Raw genomic sequence first — 18,875 nt, forward strand, 5'->3', positions numbered from 1 at the left:
GGAGGAATGTTGTTAAGGAAATCTGGCCATTTGCAAGGCCAAGTTAAACAACGGGAAGAAACAAAAATCTTGTGGCAGTGGGCTTAGAAGAACAAAACCCTTCCTGATGTGTGCAAGGGCTTCTCATCCATATGTCCGCCTTGTCGAAAGCACCAGAAGCTCCACGAAGCGAGCAAGAGGATGTGTTGGCTGTAGTCGAGCCCAGTGGAGGAAGGGGCCCGGCTGTGGGGCCCTGTCTACCTGAGAGAGGAGTCTCTCGGCTCTCACTGCTCTCCAGCGTTCCTCCTGAAAACCCTGCCTCCCCGCCCTCTCCGCGCCGCTACACTCAACCCTCTCCATTAGGGGGAGTAAATGGTCACAGAAACGTTTGTAATGAAATAAAAGACACTTTTTTTGGGGGGGGGTGTTATGTAAACGTGATGCATCGGTTCTCGTCCCGCGGCTCGGAAGTGGGGTGCATTCAGACAAAAGGCTGCTTGACGTCGCATCTCCAGAGACTCCCGATAAGCCGCCTCCTAGCTGCCGCAGGATGTGTCAACAATTGCTGTGGTCAGTAAACCTCCCCTGTCGTGCTATTTATTTGGACCTTCGAACATGAGAGAGCTCAGAGCCATCTCAGTCCCCCTCCTGTTAGTGACTGCAAGAGTCAGCCTTCTGCATCTGACTCCCATGTGACACACAACTCCACAGTGTCCCTGGGCGGAGCGGTGGCTCTGTGGCTAAGGATCTGCGCCTGTTGCTGGAAGGTTGCCGGTTCAAATCCCGCGGCTGGCAGAGGAATCCTAATCCGTTGGGCCCCTGAGCAAGGCCCATAACCCTAACTGCTCCAGGGGCGCCGTACAATGGCAGACCCTGCGCTCTGACCCCCTGCTTCTCTCTCCCTGTCTGTGTCTCCATGGAGAAAAGCTGGGGTATGTGAAAAGACAAATTCCTAATGCAAGAAATTGTATAGGGCTAATAAAGAAACATTAAAAAAAACATTAATTAAACATTTAAAAAAAAACACCCGTGGGTTTTTTTTTAAGGAAGAGCCCTGGATGTTCATTCCCGCCTACCTGTTTCATGTGGTCGTTGAGGGCGATGCGCATCCCGTTCTTGCGGCTCAGCATCTCGCAAGACATGAGGGTGTAGAAGACCCCAGTGCAGGCCAGCGGCAGGCAGAAGTAGAACCCAAACAGCCACCAGTCCTTCACGTCCTGGTAGAACTGCAGAGAGACAGACCACCGTCAGCAACCCTCCCCCGCCCCCCAGCGCAGAACTCCAAACTAGAGCTCTCCCCTGGGAATCGGGGATAAAAAGCGTAAAGCCGGAGCTAATTTTGCCATAAATATTTCAGGTGTGAGAGCACATCTGTTATAATGACACTGAAAGTGTGGGGTCTACACTGAGACAATTATTAGCTTGGAACTTTGAGAAAGACAGGCACCTTGAACCATTTTTCAGGAATGTGACCCACTGGGCTGCAGTGAACATTTTTGCCAAACATTCTGCCTTTTATGCATCATTGTTGCTTTTGGAAACGTTTTCTGTTTCAGTTCCTCTCTGCTTCAAGAGAACTGCTCGTATTTTTTTGGTTGTTGTTGTTCATGACTGGACAGTGATGGCCTGGGATCGATTACTGCTGAGGAGCCTGTGTTAAATGTGGTAGGAGACCATCTGCGTGCATCTGCTCAGAAAGCCACGCTTTCACAGGCCCATGGCCTCCCAGTGACTGAGCCTCTGTAGATCCAGAACTCTCCAGGGCTGGGAAGGAGAGACATACTGCAGACTGCCTTCAGAATAATCACTTTCAAACCGACCCCTGAAGTTAGTTGCGCCCCAGATCTGCAACAGATTTATGTTTTACCTTTTAAATTCAAGAGAATGGCCTGTCACTAATGAAGGGAGAGACCTATGTTTGAAATATTTCCTGTTCGTCATTACATCACTGCCTCTGTGATAATCTGGGTTTTTATTATCTGGAATAATTACCTAAAAACAGGAAAACACAGTAGGCACAGTTTAACCTCAAAGGAACCCTGGAGTCATTCTACGACCTTTACTGCATGTTTCCTCTTTCCCACTTTATTATTTCTCCTTGATCTGCAATTTTAAGGTCTAGGTTTGTATTTCAGCCCAGACAGGGAGAGTAACAGCTATTTAACCTGTTTTGGCCAAAGTGGCCTGGGGAATATGTGCACCAGTACATAAGAGCAGACAGATAGTAGCCCTATTCTTAAAATCTAAAAAGAGAAAAAGGAAACATAACCTTTCAGTGGCAGATGAGGTCTTCATGAAGTACTGTTGTCTATCATATGTTTCATTGTACTTCTGTGTTTTGTGCTTCTGAATTGGGCACTTTAACCTGCACTGCACTGAAACCTGTAACCTATACTAAAAATCAGAGGTGACAGTTGTCAGCTTAAAGTGAGTATCTGGGGTTACATCTGTTTCCTCTTCAACTTAAAATAGAGGAAATGCAGGGGGGATCCAACAGAATCAAGAATATAAGAAAGTCACGATGAGGACAACTCCGCTACTTCAGCATAAGTAATGAAACGAGCGACGCTGGACAGGATGTTCATTTAGGACTGAAAACAATGTAGGTCTTTACACCAAAAGTTGGGGGTGTCAGGAACCGATTCTCTTGCCTTTTTGCTCAAGAATATGCCTAAGTATCCTTCTACAACTGGACAGGGGAGATCCCCAAGTAAAGAGGCTGCTAAAAACCACCTGGGTAAAATGCAGCAAGCACATTATATTTAATGTACAGTGTTGCATGCAGGTAGAAGCAGCACAAACTCCAGACAGAAGACGAGGAACTTGAAGCTGGTATCTACTGAATGAAAATGCAAATATTTTGTGTTGATATCATGGGAACCATAATTGTCTCCAGGCAATGTGGGAAAGCAAAACAATTTAAAAAATGTGATAATACTGTATATTGGTAGAAGTGTTCTACTCAAATCTAGGGAAGCTGTATTAAAGTTTAAAACACACTAGTAAGACGTCATCAAGAATGACAAGGGCAATTTCAATTACCACATTTCCAAAAACAAATTCCTGCTCTGGATTCAGTCTGGAGAAGAGCAATCGGACAGGAATGCCCAGCACAGCAGGCTGAAGGGACAGAATCTTTCTAGGCTTGAGGAGACAGAGAATTTAAGGATTCAAAATCCTCTGGGGCATTATCAGAATTCAGAACCAGCAGTGGAAAAAGGAAGCAGTGCGTTTAAAATGCAAATTAAGACGAGGAGCAGGAGGCCTTTTACCCCAAGGATTGTGGGAGTCTGGAACAGCTTAAAGTTGATCAGATTGATGCCCTCTTTTTTCTCAAGGATGGGCTTGATACTCCAATTGGCTACCAGCAACCAAAACGAGCTAGTTGGGCCACATGGCCCAGCGCTGGGGAACCTTTCTTGCGGCCTGTGTGGAACCCCGGCGTCCTCTGGCGCCGCCCCTGTGGCGTTCGGCCCCCCCCCCCCCGTACCTTCATGAAGCTGGAGTCCTGGTGGGGATGCAGCAGGCACACGCGGAGCTTGCTGCCGCGGTAGGGCATCTCCATCATGTCGAAGGCGATGGCCTCGGGCACAGCCAGCAGCACGGCCGCCACCCAGATGAGGGTCACCTCCACGGCCTTCCACAGCGGGATGCCCATCCCCTTCACCCGGCTCCAGGACGTCACCGCGTGGTACCTGCAGGGGGCGACAGAGAGGCGTCCTGCATCCGGCTCGGGAATGGGGCTGCTCCGGAAGAGCGTTCCTTCTAGCTTCTCTACCAGTTATCTATAGGACACGTGTATCTCGCTGTTGCACAACTCTAGCAGGCCCAGGTTTATCTGCTCTCTTAAATCATTTGTTCTCTGGAGAGTCAGGGTAGAGATGTCCTGCGGCCGCTTGGCCAATTAGAGAAATTGGATCACCAATAAAATAGTTTCAAAAAGATAGCAATGAAGGACTCTGGGGAGAAAGAAGGCCAGGAAGGCGGTAACTCTGTTACCTTTGAGCCCTCCATCAGTAATGATTTACAGCACATGGAGGGAGGAATGCGTCAGCTCAGATCAGGCCCAGTCATTTGCTCCCTTGCGTCTGCATCTTGAAACAATGCAGACGCGCAGACGCACATCGCAATTGTACCTCCTTCAGCAGATCGTAAGAAAACAGATCGTGAGCCCCAACTCTAAAAACCCGTGTGAAAATCTACTCATAACACCATTACACCAGCAATTTCAAGAGCATCAGTGAGCCACAAAGGAGGATGTTAATTCTTCCTTTATATAATCATTGTTCTGCAAATAGGTGCCCAACCAAGATTTGAACCCACAACCTTCCATTTCTGAGTCCAGAGCCTGAATCACTCCTCCACACTGCTGTAATGAGCAGGGATGTCAGAAGTACTCCCATCGTGTAGCAGAACTGTGATTCATCTTTTCACTTTCTGGCTGTTGAAATCCAACTCACACCCGTTACTTTGCGTAAAATCGCCTCTCCCGGGACCTGTGGTTATCCTGCTGCTGTGCAATGGGAGTCTTCCTTCTTTCCCAGGTAAGCTGAGGAAGTCCAGCTGTAGGAATGCGAAGAGACATCGAGGCTGGAGCTGTGACTCACCTGTCAATGCTGAGGGCACAAAGGCTCAGAACTGTAATGCCCACCGAAGCTTTCTGGATGAAGGGCATCAGCTTACAGACGTGCACTCCAAACGGCCAGTCTTCTGCCAACAGCTGGAAAGAGCACAGAGGAGCTGGGGTCAGGCAAATGTGAAAGATGTATCAATGCACAGCTGGATTGGAAAATTGACCTCAGTTGCACATACTGTACAAATTGCCGCACACAAAGTACAACACAGTTCAGCTTGGCCTGCACAGAGCCCAGTGAGACCAGTAAAAATGTAATAGTTTATGTGCAGGATGTGCAAGCCGATATGTAGTGTCCTCTGATAGTCTTGGGACAGCAATTTCAAAACCTGTTTGCTTTAGAGTCAAGCAATTTGTGTTTGTGATAATTTTATGATGATGAAATGTTGAACTCAATACAATATGGAATAAACTATTTGTCTTGCATAACACCATTCTTGGCTTATACCTCCTTAAATGAAAGCTTAGTGAAGATATTTGCTTTTCAGCAAACGCACAGCCTGATACTACGCAGATTAGAGAAAAGTGACCATAGGTATTCTTGGACTTAAAGGAATGTGCTAGGCTGACAGACTGAGGAACTCAACCTTTTCAGTCTTGAATGGAGACGTTGACTATAAGAGGGTCTGATATAAAGTACTAAATATCCTCAAAAGCGTGGAGAAAATCAAACCTAAGGTCTTCTTCAGGATTAACAACGAAACACAAGTGCAAACCACAGGGAAGTGCGCCTAAATGACATCCCAAACTGGGGGCAGACATGCGCTTCCTCAACAAACAAAAAAAAGACAGATTTAAATTTATGTTCTCTCGGTAATTTGACGATGTAGTCGTTTCCCAAAGCGACCTGCGCTCATATCTGATGGACAGTTTCTGCCTCTGAAAGCTGCTAGAGAAACAGGGGTCTGTGGGTGAGAGAGTGAGGTCAGGTTTTTAAGATAGCTCTTCTTACTACGGCAGTAAATCTCTCGGACCAGGAGCTGGGATCACATGTGGCACCCTGCAGAGAGCTGTCCTGGAGGTGAAAGGTGTTATTGTTTAGACAATTAACCAGTCACCAGGAATTAACGACGTACGTGATGGCCACACACTCGTGCCTTTGCTTCTTGTTAGCGCAGTGAGCCCCCCCAAGAACGTGCCTGTTTGATTTAATGTTTAAAGGCAACTGATCTGCCTTAATACGCAGGAGCATCTGCATGAGTTGTCACTCTGCTTCGATGGTAATACTTTGTACGAGACCCACTGGGTTGAAGCCAGACCTGCACTGAACTGCAGCGCATTAGGAGCCTCTGACATGGTGGAAGAGGTCCTGGAAGGGACCATCTCTTTGATGCTTCACACCAGCATGGACGGGTTTTGCAGAGATACCATTTCTGAAATTGCAGGCAGGGTAATTCAAGATGAGCTGGAATTAGTAGCTTAAAGGACGAGAGCTGCTACTGGGACAGGCTGTGAAAGCTGTGGCTGAACTGCAGCTCCTTACTAAAAAAGATCTTCTACACTGACTCTGTAATAGATCTCCGCCTTGACCGGCAATGTGGTAGGGAAATCTGCACACGGGTTGTCCCTAATATTGTGGAGCCTGTAACGGAGACATGGTGTAACGGTGGCTTCCGGCACTAATGTGAGACTGTATTCATTTTTCCAGCAGCTGACACAGCTTACAAATAAGTCTGTTACTCAAACAGAAAAGTGTTCATTTTAACCCGGACTGCTTTTTTTTCCTAATGATGCAAGAGATCTCACCCTGAGACTTTGATAGGGTTTTTTTTCTTTTATAAGGAATTATTATTATTATTATTATTATTATTATTATTATTATTATTATTATTATTATTTGTATTATTATTAAATAATTTCCTCTAGTTAATATAGCAGATAGAATGTCTCATCGTCGCCCTCTGGTGGCTCCACCCACAGTTCACCTCCCCGTCCCGGCTGCCCTGTTGCAGACTCCCGGATGGGCGGTCCGGGTTTTTGGGGAATAGAGAGGACGAGCTCTCGGGTGCCGACGGGAGTGGCCCAGCGAAGACGGAGGACGGAGGACGGAGGGGGAGGAGAGGCACAGGCAGTCTCCGTCCCCGGTCGCGAGCCGCCCTCCCTGCCTCACCTTGAAGACGTTGATGGGGATGGCGATGAGGATGTACAGCAGGTCCCCGAGGGCCAGGCTGGCGATCAGGACGTTGGGGCCGTTGCGCATGCACTTGTTCTTGTAGATGATGCGCAGCAGCGTGGAGTTCCCGATGATCCCCACCACGAAGATCAGGCAGGACACCACCGTGTTGACGTACTTGAACGCGTGCTTGATCTCCGTGGGCTTCGCGCACATGGGGGGGTAGTAGGCGCGGGGCGGGTTGGACAGCGCCGGGACGTCCGAGGAGGCGTTCCAGCCCGGGGACCCTGCCGCGCCGACCCCCGTCAGGCCCCTCCGGCCCGGCCCCTCCCGGGGGCTGCTCGGCGTGGTGTCCCGGATGAAGCGCGTGGCCCCCGAGGCGGCCATCCACAGCTCCAGGAGGAGGAGGAACACGGCGGCCTTCATTCTGTGCCCAGTGGCTGGGGAGCAGGGGGGGGGTGGGGAGAGACCAGGCCGTGGCGCGCAGTCCTGCAGAGAGAACAGCCCGGCATCACTCACCAGGCCTGAAGTCCTGAGAAAGCGCTGGGGAAACTGTTTCATGCAGCTAAAGTGTTTGGCTGATCTTTGTCACTCTTAATTTGTGTGGATTTTTCTTGGCGGGGTGGCATGGTGGTGCAGCAGTGAGCATTACTGCCTTACAACACTTGATTCAATTCCACCTGGGGTGCTGTCTGTGTGGAGTTTGCATGTTCTCCCCTTGTTCCCGGCTGCTCTGGTTTCCTCCCACAGTCTGGAGACATGCCGGTAGCCTACATGGCCTCTGTTAAAACTGGCTATGGTGTGAGGGTGTGTGTGTCTGTGTTGGTCCTCTGATGGACTAGTGTCCCACCCAGGGTGTACCCTGCCTTGCACCTAGTACTTGCTGGGAGAGGCTGTGGCTCTCCTGGGACCCGGAATTGGAAGAAGGGCTTGGAAAATGGCTGGATTTTGTTTGGAGCTTAACTGTTTTCCCACCTCCCCTCCGAACTCAAGGGCTGGAGGCTGGAAATGCACGGAGTGAAAAGGCCTGGGGGATTCAGAGTGCAAGTCCTCTGCAGAGAGTGTGTTTCTCAGCAGCCATCCCTGCACTACTCAACACCCCAGGGCTGATTCTGCCGGGTGTGTGCCATTCAGCAACACCACGCTGTATAGCACCGTACATCACCATGCATAACGCTTCTCCTTTTCAAGAGCTCCCCTGAGGAGCAAAAAGCATTTCCTTGCTCCTGAAGGACCGCCGCTTACATGGAAAGCTAGATTCCCAGTGATCAGCAGTGTGAAAACGCTTTCTGGAAAGTCATCATTCTGCAACTGTACAATTCATTATGCACCACTTGTAGCTACTGGTGATCCAGCCTGGACTGGTGACATGTGGTTTGGAAAGAGTCACTTAGGAAAATACATTTCCTGCTGAAAAGTTTAAATAGACTACAGAAATTCTTACTGGTTTTATTTTAGGTTTTCGGGCTTTGCTCTTACTGGTTTTCACCAGCACAAAACAAAGATGTTTATGTCCATCACTTACAAAGGCATCTTACTGAGAAATAACATTGCATCTAATCTAACCACTATCAATTTGTTTTGGTTGAATGCAAATCTAACACAAAACTGAGAGGCTGCAGGGAGCTAGCAGGATCTGCTACTCTATGTACTGGTGCACGCCACAATGAACACATGCTCGCTCGTGTGCAGACCCGTGTGCATCCTCCAATTACTCCCATGACCGGGATCATGGGACCGAGACTGTGCGGGACAGTGCTACCCCTGCTCTCCAAGGCATCACAAGTTAGCTCTCACTCTGCTGTGTGCTTCTTTGTCTCTGAATGGGACGATTGACTGTTTCCAAACATCTGCAGGGCAAGCTCGAGCCCCCCTGGCATTCGGGGCTCTGATAAATATATTGTTCCACTTACAACCCAGAAAAAGTCTTGCCAAATACCCTGGGGACAAAACTTCCACACATCTGCAGAAACCTGAAGGGGGGCTGTTAGGGGGTCTTTTCTGTATTGAATTCCAACAACCAACCACAAAGGTCATTGAGGACTCCTTGTGCATTTCACACTGCCCTCTGTTTTTAGTGCATCTTTAATTTTTGTGGTGCACATAATCGGACACAGCTACACAGCTCAGCTGGAGTGCTCCTCAGTAGTAAATAAGCTGTCATCATGAAGCTCTTGTGTGGCTCTCGCCCTCTCCTCCCTGACAGCAGGCAGACGGATCTATTCCTGCCACCTGCTCTTGAACATGCTGCAGTACTTGACTCCAAAGAGCAGAGGAGCAGAAGGCTGCTCCCACCCTGCTGACAGGACTCCACTGGTTATTCCCAGTGAGACAGGAGCAGGAAGCACCAGCAGACGTGCCTGTGCTATCAGCTGTTACACCTGAGCGCACTGAGCCAGGGACGTGACACTTGTGCACATCTGAGCTGTGATCCGACAGCAGACTACCTGCAGTACTGCCTGTCCTATAAACCTGCCATTAGCTGCATCAGCTGCTAAGCTCATATTTGGTCCCGAGGGATCATCACATTGCTCAGATTTACAACTTTGTTTGTCAAAATGACTTAAATTTTCACATGATTCAAAACTTGCGGTGGGACGCCTCGGACCGATCAATAAAACTAATAAGACTAATAAGTCATTTTACAACAGCGCCCTGAGCAAACCCTCGGACACGTGTGGCCTGGGGCACGTCCTGTCATCACGCTGAAGTGATCTGTCTCTCCCCTCCAGACTGGGTCTGGGGTCTGTCTCTGTCTGCTCCGCTGCAAGGCTGGAGGTCATGACCTCTGTCGTTCGTGCCTGCGAGACTCGGACCCCAGCCTTTCACGGAATCGGGATTAATGCAGAGCATGCGGTTAGGTAAGGGAACACCAGTTTTCTCCATGCACATCAGTAACTGGTAACCAGTAGGTAACTGTGGCATTTCTTTGGTCAATTTAAATTCATATTACATTTTGTTGTTTTTATAGCTGTCAAATTGTAATTCATGTATTGCCACATGAATACATTGCCAATTCATGCATTGAATTGTAATTCATGAATTGAAGTGTTGTGCTGCCAGTTATACCCACACTCTAAAGCCTACAGCATTTACTGTACCTTGGTATCAAAACTGACGACCCGTATAATACATTTTGGTGAAAACAGATGGCATGTTTTTGTGGCTCAGAGACTGTAATAAAAGAAAATCTCATTCTCTTCATTAGTGCCAGATTGTGAGGCAGTGCTGTAGGCCAAGCCTGTATTTAATGTGAAATTCTGCCAGAAGTCTGAGCTCAGTGAGTGTTGATAAAATGATTCCTTTGATGGAGAGGTTCTGAATCCTAGTCTTTAAAACCCCTGAGCCTGCTGTATTGTGCCCCCAGAGGATGACTCCATTACTTAATTAACACCTTAATTATTTCCTCAGCTAGACCAATTAAACCCTCGGCTATAACAAATGAGTTCGTAAACTGCTTTGAAATTTCAAAAAGCCCATAAAATGTGCACACAATACTTGAAGATGTTGTACAAGCTAGAAACAGCTAAAAGGCTCCTATTAAATAATTAGTTCAATTAAGAACTTTGGGCAAGGATCTACATCTGAAAAGACTGGAAGGGGGGGAGTTGAGCGGAAATCTGTTTGACACGCACAGGGGGTAAAGTCAAAAAGACACCCCAGGAACAGACAGACAGCCAAGGCCACAGCCTGGGGAGTCCCTCCCAGCTCCTGGAGGCCCACTGTCATCTGTTTACCTTTTCCATCTGGGATCACAGTTTCACAGCTGGTCTAATTATTTATTTAGCTGTGTAACTGTTAATACTTCTAACCTGGCTTCTCATTGTTTTATAGATAACCTTAACTTTACCAAAGTTCTCATTAATCAGCTTTAAAAGACCTTCAGAATAATCATTCATAGAGTTTCAGTTACTAAAACGGGTTGATTAGCAAGCAGCCATATCACCCTGCAACTCACCACTGGCAGCCCCACTGGAGCTCAGCAGGTGTGAGCCTGGTCAGTACCTGGATGGGAGACCTCCTGGGAAAAACTAAGGATGCTGCTGGAAGAGGTGTGAGTGTGGCCAGCAGGGGGCGCTCACCCTGCGGTCCACGTGGGTCCTAATGCCCCAGTATAGTGACAGGGACACTATACTGTAAAACAGGCGCCGTCCTTTAGATGAGACGTAAAACGGAGGTCCTGACTCTCTGTGGTCCATAAAAATCCCAGGGCGTTTCTTGAAAAGAGTAGGGGTGTCAATTTGGTAAGGGCCCTTACCCATCATGGCCTCCTAATAATTCCCATCTCTGAACTGGCTTCATCACTTTGCTCTCCCCATAGCTCGTGTGTGGTGAGTGTTCTGGTGCACTATGGCTGTCGTCGCATCATCCAGGTGGAGGGGAGTCCCCATTATCTGTAAAGCGCTTTGAGTGGAGTGTGCATAAAAGTGCTACATAAGTGTAAGTAAACATAAGTTTGATGGACTATTCAGCATCAACCAGAAAACCCTAAACCCTTGATTAGAACTATAGTAAGTATTAGGAGCAAAATATGTGAGACAGAAGCTAGAGCATTAACAGGAGATGTGATGTAAGTGGAATCGTGTACAAGAGAATAACAGTAACTAATACGGCAGGTTGGTGGATACACAGCATTTTGGAGAGACAGGAGACAAGGCACAAGTGGAGATGGGGGTCTAAACAATGCAAAAGGCATTCAGGCACAGGAAATGAATCTAGTTAAATCAAGGGTCCCAGGAATTATATATTATATGACTATTTACAAGCAGGATACATGATGTCAGAAGTATGCTACCAATCACAAAATTCAGATATTCATTCTAACACAGTCCTATATTCCTGATCTCATCATAAGTGTATAAAGGTAGAAGCGATTGTCATGGGAAATGTACATTTTCCTCACAAAGATTGGGCAACATTAATCAGGATATCAGAAGTCAACATTGAAAGGGAGACATGCCTAAAGACCGCTTTCAGACTTAGTGTAGGGTACAGACAGCATTTAGGGTTTGTCCTAGCGGGACAGAGTGTGATCATCAAGACAGAGCATTAAGACACTGTGATCATAAGGTATGACCGAAACTTTACAGGTATAGTGCAAAACAAGGGCTTATAGTTCCAGGAAAGCAGACTATAATGGAAGGAGACAAAGTTTAAGGGGAAAGAAAGATAGAAATGATCAACTTTATTTTATAAAGCGCCTTTAAAGGTGGCTTTTCCAAGCGCGACAAAGATACAGGAACAGTAGACAATGTCTGATGTTCAATGTTACTATGTTAAAATACACAGTAAATGATTTTTCTCAGTATTACAACTGTAAAAGAACAGTGAAGGTTTGAAATGTCAATAAAACACAGCGAGGGAACCAGATTCAAATGCACAAAATACTCAAAGGATCGACAAAGTCACCCCTGTGAATCGCTTTGGAACAAATAGGGAAGCAGTCCAGAGGACACCAGTAGAAACTACATGGAGGTGCATTGCGAACTGAGGCCACGAGAATGAGACTGCGCTGTCTTAGCTGACACCCGGCTTCTTTCGAGAAACGGCCGGAGCGGTGTGCGCTCTTCTGGTGTTTTAAGTTTACTTGAAGTGCTTGCTCTTATCTGAGCGCCCAGCTGGAGCGAGAAACCTGCAGAACCCGGGCGCATACAAACTGCCCTGAGGAGATAATGATAAAGTGCTCTTACCAGCACACACTGGTCGCTTGTTTATCTGTCTGTTTTCGAAGTGTTAGATGGGTTGGGCCGGAGTGTCCTGCCTAGTAAATAAAGAAAGAAGTGACCATTTACTGTTCTGGAACCAATACCATAGCTAAGCCGCGTGAGAGACCTTGTCGCGGGACAAACGTCACCACGCCCTGGGTATTTTCGAAAGGGGGCTTTTTTTTTAACTGTTAACTTGCCGCTCTCCGTTCTGTAGGATTCCTCGTTTTACAACTTTTTTTAAATGGGTATTTAATTTAAAAAAAAAAACTCTGTGTCTGATGTATCGCCGGGTTCGAGACGATGTTTCTGTGAGCCGTCAGCCTGGAGGCCATCTTCCAGTAACACAGGGATGAAAGGTTTTAACTTTGTCTGGTAAAAGAATGGACTACAGTGAAAAATAAAAATCTTTTAGCATATTCTCGAGATCCCCGTGGGTCCCCACGATCAGACACATACGCGGCAATCAGTGAATTGATTCAACGACCAGCCGTAGTTAGTGTGTTCGGTACAACACCTGGACTGAACTTGTGCGTTTATTTGCTTGGTCTATGGAGGGCTGGGGGAGGAACTGCGGTTTGACTCGAGTCAGGGATCTGTTTACACCTTCAGCGAAGGTTACAGAACGGAAAATTAATCAAATTTGCCGTATTTTGCGCAATGTGTAGCCACAGTTAAACATCCGCCTTCCTGCAAAGTCTTATCTGTTCCCGTCTATAAACACTCAACTTGCATTATGCACACATGATGAAATGTGAGTGTTTAATTTGCGCTAACGTAATGTTGCTCGGTTTATTGATTACTTGTGCAATTACAGTGCATCCTAGATGACCAATTATCCTCGTGAATCTGGTTAAAATGCATTTGGTTTTTGCCCCAGTAAGAAACGCCTCGATTCTGTGTCTTCGGCATGCTTTTTTCAACTGTACGCCCTAACCCACACTCTTCGAGAAGCCTTGGTTATCGTGATACTCGTCTAATTCATTTCTTGGTTTCGATATTACTACCTTTCCTCTCCAACACAAGAGTAATCCGAAGGTGTGCTGATCGCTGATACTTAAATGTTTTTTTAATATTATAACCAAAAACAAAAAATAAAACCTCAAACATGTAAAAATAATAATAACAATAATAAACTTTATGTTATACAGTGCCTTTAAAGGTGGCTTCTCAAAGCGCTTTACAGAACAACAACAACAACAATAAATAAAAAAGAATACACAAGATAAAACACAATTACAATACACAGAGGAGACCGGGGATGGTGGTACTAGGAAAAGCAGAGGGGTGAAGAATGGAACCAGTTCAGTAAAGGCTCTTCTAAAGAAGAGGGTTTTGAGTCTGGATTTGAAGGAGTTTAGAGAAGGTGACTCTCTGATATCCTTGGGGAGAGAGTTCCAGAGCTTGGGGGCATAACAGGAGAAGGTCCCGTCACCCATACAATGTAGACGGACTTGGGGGACAGTAAGGAGGGCAGAATTTGAAGAGCGGAGGTTGCGAGGTGGGGAGTAGGGCGATAATAGTTCAGACAGGTACGGAGGTGCCAGGCCATGCAGAGCCTTATACGTGAGCATGAGGATTTTAAAGTCTACACGGAATTTGAACGGAAGCCAGTGCAAGGACTCCAGGAGAGGAGTAATGTGATCATTTGCGCTAGACCTGGTCTTGATTCTGGCTGCTGAATTTTGGACATACTGTAGTTTGTTCAAAGTATCTTTAACGATGTAATAAGATAATAATCACTATCATCAGTATAATAATAATAGCGTTATTTTCTTAAGAATAATATTTCTGGTCAGTTTGATAATTTCACAAATACACGTGGTGAAAATACTAATATACAGTATGTGCAGTATATTTACATATATACTGTATGTAAATTACCCCTAACCCTTAAGATATCCGATGTCTATGGTTTACCGCGCTAGGATAAGGTTTCTGTCACCGCCTAGAAAAGTTCATCATAAAAGCAGACTACAATTGTAAGAGGAATGTTGATATGTAAGGGGTTAATGCAATTTAAGTAATTGATTGCTCTTAAGAATGCAAAAAATACCTAATCTTTAGTCTGCATTTTATTAACTTTTTATTTTACAGATTACTTACGGTGGAGAACGGTTTCTTTAAAAATATCACTTTTAAATAACGTTCATCTTATTAAAATGGTCGTATGCTACTTACTGACTTCACCTCCTGGGCGATGACACTCTTTCCTTTCCTTTCTGTGGTCTGTTGGGAATTTGTGATGCCGACAGGAATGAAAACTCTGTGCGCAACCCGTGGCGTTGCAGAGCCGCGAACGAAAACACGCCGAGTTTCCTGCCCGACCTGTATAAGTTGTACTGCGCGGAACTGCGAGAGACTTTTGGCCCAGATTTTCCGCTGTGGAGTTTTACCAGTCGAAGGTCGTTCACTGGCACTCGTAGAGTTTCAGGGAAACAAGATCGAGGGAACCTGGGGACAATGCATGCGATATTTTGTTGTTGTTGTTGTAGTTAAAAAGGCTTTTAAAAAACTACCTGAAGCTCATTTACATCTACGTAAAATTCTCCCACGTCTCACATAGTTATATATCTTTTCAGACGATCATCTAATACAAAAGCAGGCCGCAAAACGTTTTTAATTGCCGATTCGTGTTAACGAATATCTAAGTTCAAACGGAGTTTAGCAACATAGTTCACATCCCTCCTTCTGTTTAATGTTCTGCGATCATTAAAACCCATACTGCACAATCCAGTATCCCCACGGAAACCGCGCACTAATTCTGCATTCAAATCTACGAACAGTCACGTTATGGTTTTAGAAATAAAGGCTAATTCTGACTTCCTATTGAGAACACTGAGGGCAATCTCCGTAGGAAATGAATGATTAGATGGGCAAGCTGCCCGCTGTCAGTCTACAGGGACAATGCGACTCGCTGCCTCTTGGCTGATAACGATCTTTGAATGTGGTTTTAAATCGCTTAAGTACCCGGTAATTGTATAGCACATCGATGCTTTCATATTAAATTCACACTGGGGTCTGTGGAATCACTCCACTCCTGAAAATAAAGCCGTTCATTCTGATTATTGATTATTGATTATCATGATTATTGATGACTGATAATTATCACACTCCAGAACCGACCTCGGCGTAAGGAGTAGGGGTGGTCTCGTTTTCATTTTACACTGTCGGTGGGATTACTGTTTTTCACTCGCTTCACGAAAGCAAGCCCACTTTACAATACAATGCAAGCCCGTGAGCGCGGAGCCCTAAAACGTCTCGAGACCAGAAGGTGGCTGGTCCGGGGGTTCCTTGACCTGTTGCCCCGGATACGGAGAGAAACTGAACCGAGCGGACGTGCAAACGTGCACTGCAATTCGCAGAGCCGGGCCTGAAAGTCATAGGAAACATTTGCAGGGCACTTTGGGCTCAAGAATGACTCCGAAACTGTCGAAAACATCCGAGAGAGCCGGTAGCCAAGATGTGGAAAACCAATGTTTTCCAATGTTGATCCAATGTTTTCGTCAAACATTTTTTAGAGAAAACGGGTGCAAATTTTGCGCTCGAGCAACGCTGCTGAAAAAAAGCTTAAGAATATATGGACGGGCGGGGAGAGAATGGAAATGTTTTTAACTTAGGATAAGTTCGGTCCTGGGACATTAGGGTTTTATCTAGAGATAGAAATAGGCTGTTTCAGCCAGAGGATACTCTGGAGGTCTCCTATCTGGTGTCCTTAATTAGTGCCGGTCCTGGTCTATGATGATTAAAACTGCGGTGCTAGTGTGAGGGCGGCTGAAGTTTACGTTTTATGCAGGACTTGTAAACAAGCGCAGTGCGTCCTTGTACAGTTGTGAAGTGAAGTTAGAAACAGCTGGAAGATGACGCACGCTGCCTGGGTAAGGAACGGTTATTTGCTATAAACCATACGGTTCACCTTCCCTAATTTAATTCTTAGTTTATTCCACCTCAAAGCGTCTGCCCGTGTTTTTTTCCCCACTATTTTCTTTAACATCTGTACCGTCTCTGAGTGAATTTTCAGTAACTCTTTTAAAGAGTTTAAGTTCTTTCACGTTATGACAGCGCTAGCTGAGCTAAAGAACTAAAAAGGCGGCCTTTTGTCCGATGCAACGAGAAATGTTTGTGTTTACGTTGTGGACGAAAGGGCTGTGAGTTTTCCGTTATAGAAGTTGTCCCCTTTTCCCCGAAATCCCTCTCGCAACCAGCCGTAGTTACGAAACCGTGAGATCAAAGCTGTGTGAACAGACAAGGCCAATAAACTGTGTCGTACTAGTGATATTTCACAACCCCGAAGTGGGACTATATGCACTCTGGAAGTCATTTGCTTTTAGAATCATGGCATTTCACCTAATCGATTTTCCTCCCACCTTTAACTCTGCATCAGTTTTTGCTGACGCACAGACTCGCAACTTTCGTGAAGACGCGTTTTTTCACTTTCAGTGCTTTGGTTGTCAGGAATTGTGTGCACGGACGCAGTCTCACAGTTCTTACTGTTTTAGTTTCCCCGGTGTGTGCTTGCCTCAGTAATTTTTTTAATCTGTTTTTTTTTTCTTGTATGATAGATCTCAAAGTAGCGCAAACTTGCTGTGAATTGTTCCGATTAAGGTCCTCCGCTTAATATAATAATTTATCTTTTTCCAAACAATCCCCTTTAGTGTTTCCTGACGTATCTGTGAGGAAATATCTCCAGCCTTCTGCCTGGTTAGTTTTGGTCTTCTTGTAGAAGTCGTTTTTCACCCTTCATGCGGGTCAGACAGTTGTCAGTAACTACACCGAGCTCTCCTCCGCGACTCTCTCCGCGTAAGTTAGAGAATGTAAGCAAATCAACAGCTGAAGTATAAAAAAAAACACTTCTTGGACTGAACAAACGAACATGTTTCGAATTTCGAAAATACCGTGGATTCACAAATTACAGTTCGCGGCTTAAGATGTTAATATTCTTTTAGGGTTATTTAAAAACAGACACAAAATTGTATTTAAACGTTATAAACTGACACGCTTACCCTTTTCCGGACACTCTTTAAAAAGAAAAGGAAAAAATTTAAGGACCAATCTCCTCTTGTCGCGTGGTTTGTCCTGGAGCAGGTAACAGTTTTATTCCATTCGGACCCCCGACGTTTTTTTTTCCCAGCTCTTATCAAGCGGCAAAAACTACAGCTACTCCTGCCCGCACGAAAAGTAACTAAACTTCGGAAAAAAGACGGATTTCCTCGCGCAAAGGGAACCTCGTCCTCGAGCCTCTTGCTGCTCCAGCCCGTGCCTGTCCTCCTCTCCGCCTCGCGCTCTCTCTCCCTCTGGCACGCTGAGGGGACACTCTTGAGTTTTATAGTAGTTTGTATCTCTTCTGTCCCCCCGGGCGCTCGCTGTGGAGCCAATGGGATTCACAAGTGCTGTGCAGGGGAAGAAACGGATCTAGAACTGTATCGTTTTTTTATTAGATACTGAAAGAGAGGATGCTTAGTACAGGCAGGCACGCACACGTACAGTATAATGAAAACTAGATTTGGGGGGGTGATAAAGTACTGTTACGCGGCGTCTCAACCTTTCCCCTGCTCTGTCTGTACACCACACCAGCAGACCCGAAAACCAACCTGAAGTCCGCCTAGTAGGTCTTGAGCGCTCGGAGAGATCAACAGGAGGGAGCGGAATCTGTGATGATAGGGATCGATTATCCAGAAGTCACCCCGCCACTTTCACGGGTGGCTCCGGGTGAGAGTGAGGCAACACCGATTGTACCCCTCCGTCATGCGAATAAAGCACCTTGAATTGAAAACTGAATTGAATTGTGAGGCTGTCAGTCGAGCAGGGGGGGGGGTCATTATTAGAGGAGGGGGGTGGGCTCCTCTTACCTGTGGCGTCCGGGAGGCCGGCGCTGTGAGGAGCCGTATTCGTCCCCCAGGAGAGGACGGCGTCTTAGCCAACCTGCAAGACCCCCAGACAGAGGCCGAGCCGGGGTCCTGCTTAGGGTGTGCCCTGCGGAGCCGCCCTCCCTGCCTTAAGCGTGTTGTCCCATCTAATTTCCCGCAGTGTCCTGCGTGCAAACGCTGTCCCCTCTCCGCTTTCTGCAGTCCTGGGGGCACTTTCGTTCTTTTCACAGGTCTCTTTGTTAGAAGCTGCTGTGCGTGTTTCGAATAGACCTTTGCAACTTCCCACAACTTCCAGACCTTGGCGGGTGTGATAAACCAGCGGGTTTCATTTATTGTTTCCCAACAGAGCGTCGGCTCTGCATGGTGTTGGCGTGTACGTCTAGCAGAGAAAGATCTTAAACCCTTGAGTGTGATGTCTTGTGTACCTGGTCCTGTACCGTGCTATTAGACAGACAGGTTGACATTATTGGCATTATTTTGATGACAAAATGCCCACAGCCAAACACTGTGCTGCGACATTCCAGTTTTCTCTCAGGTCTTCCCGCTCTGAACTTCACGTGGACCAATCGGAACGATTT

The 18,875-nt window shown here is 46.4% G+C and overlaps 1 protein-coding gene across 4 annotated transcripts in view; it reads right to left on the reverse strand.

The window, feature by feature from the left end:
• The window catches only part of LOC148653971 (endothelin receptor type B-like), a 21,806-nt gene extending 4,062 nt beyond the window's left edge, over positions 1 to 17,744 (reverse strand). The window contains exons 1-7 of one of the 4 annotated variants that reach the window (XM_088597094.1): positions 17,434 to 17,744; positions 14,612 to 14,884; positions 12,416 to 12,486; positions 6,723 to 7,214; positions 4,587 to 4,699; positions 3,470 to 3,674; positions 1,056 to 1,205 (exon numbers count right to left, since the gene is read on the reverse strand). In XM_088597094.1, coding sequence (XP_088453220.1) covers positions 1,056 to 1,205; positions 3,470 to 3,674; positions 4,587 to 4,699; positions 6,723 to 7,151 — 897 coding nt within the window. In that variant the 5' untranslated portion in view covers positions 7,152 to 7,214; positions 12,416 to 12,486; positions 14,612 to 14,884; positions 17,434 to 17,744. The remainder of the gene's footprint in view (positions 1 to 1,055; positions 1,206 to 3,469; positions 3,675 to 4,586; positions 4,700 to 6,722; positions 7,215 to 12,415; positions 12,487 to 14,611; positions 14,885 to 17,433) is intronic. The other 3 variants (XM_088597093.1, XM_088597095.1, XM_088597092.1) reach the window with 3 other exon arrangements.
• Between the last annotated feature and the right edge of the window lie 1,131 nt (positions 17,745 to 18,875).

Source organism: Lepisosteus platostomus, chromosome 10 (assembly GCF_059453375.1).
Source record: "Lepisosteus platostomus isolate fLepPlt1 chromosome 10, fLepPlt1.hap1, whole genome shotgun sequence".
Classification (NCBI taxonomy): domain Eukaryota; kingdom Metazoa; phylum Chordata; class Actinopteri; order Semionotiformes; family Lepisosteidae; genus Lepisosteus; species Lepisosteus platostomus.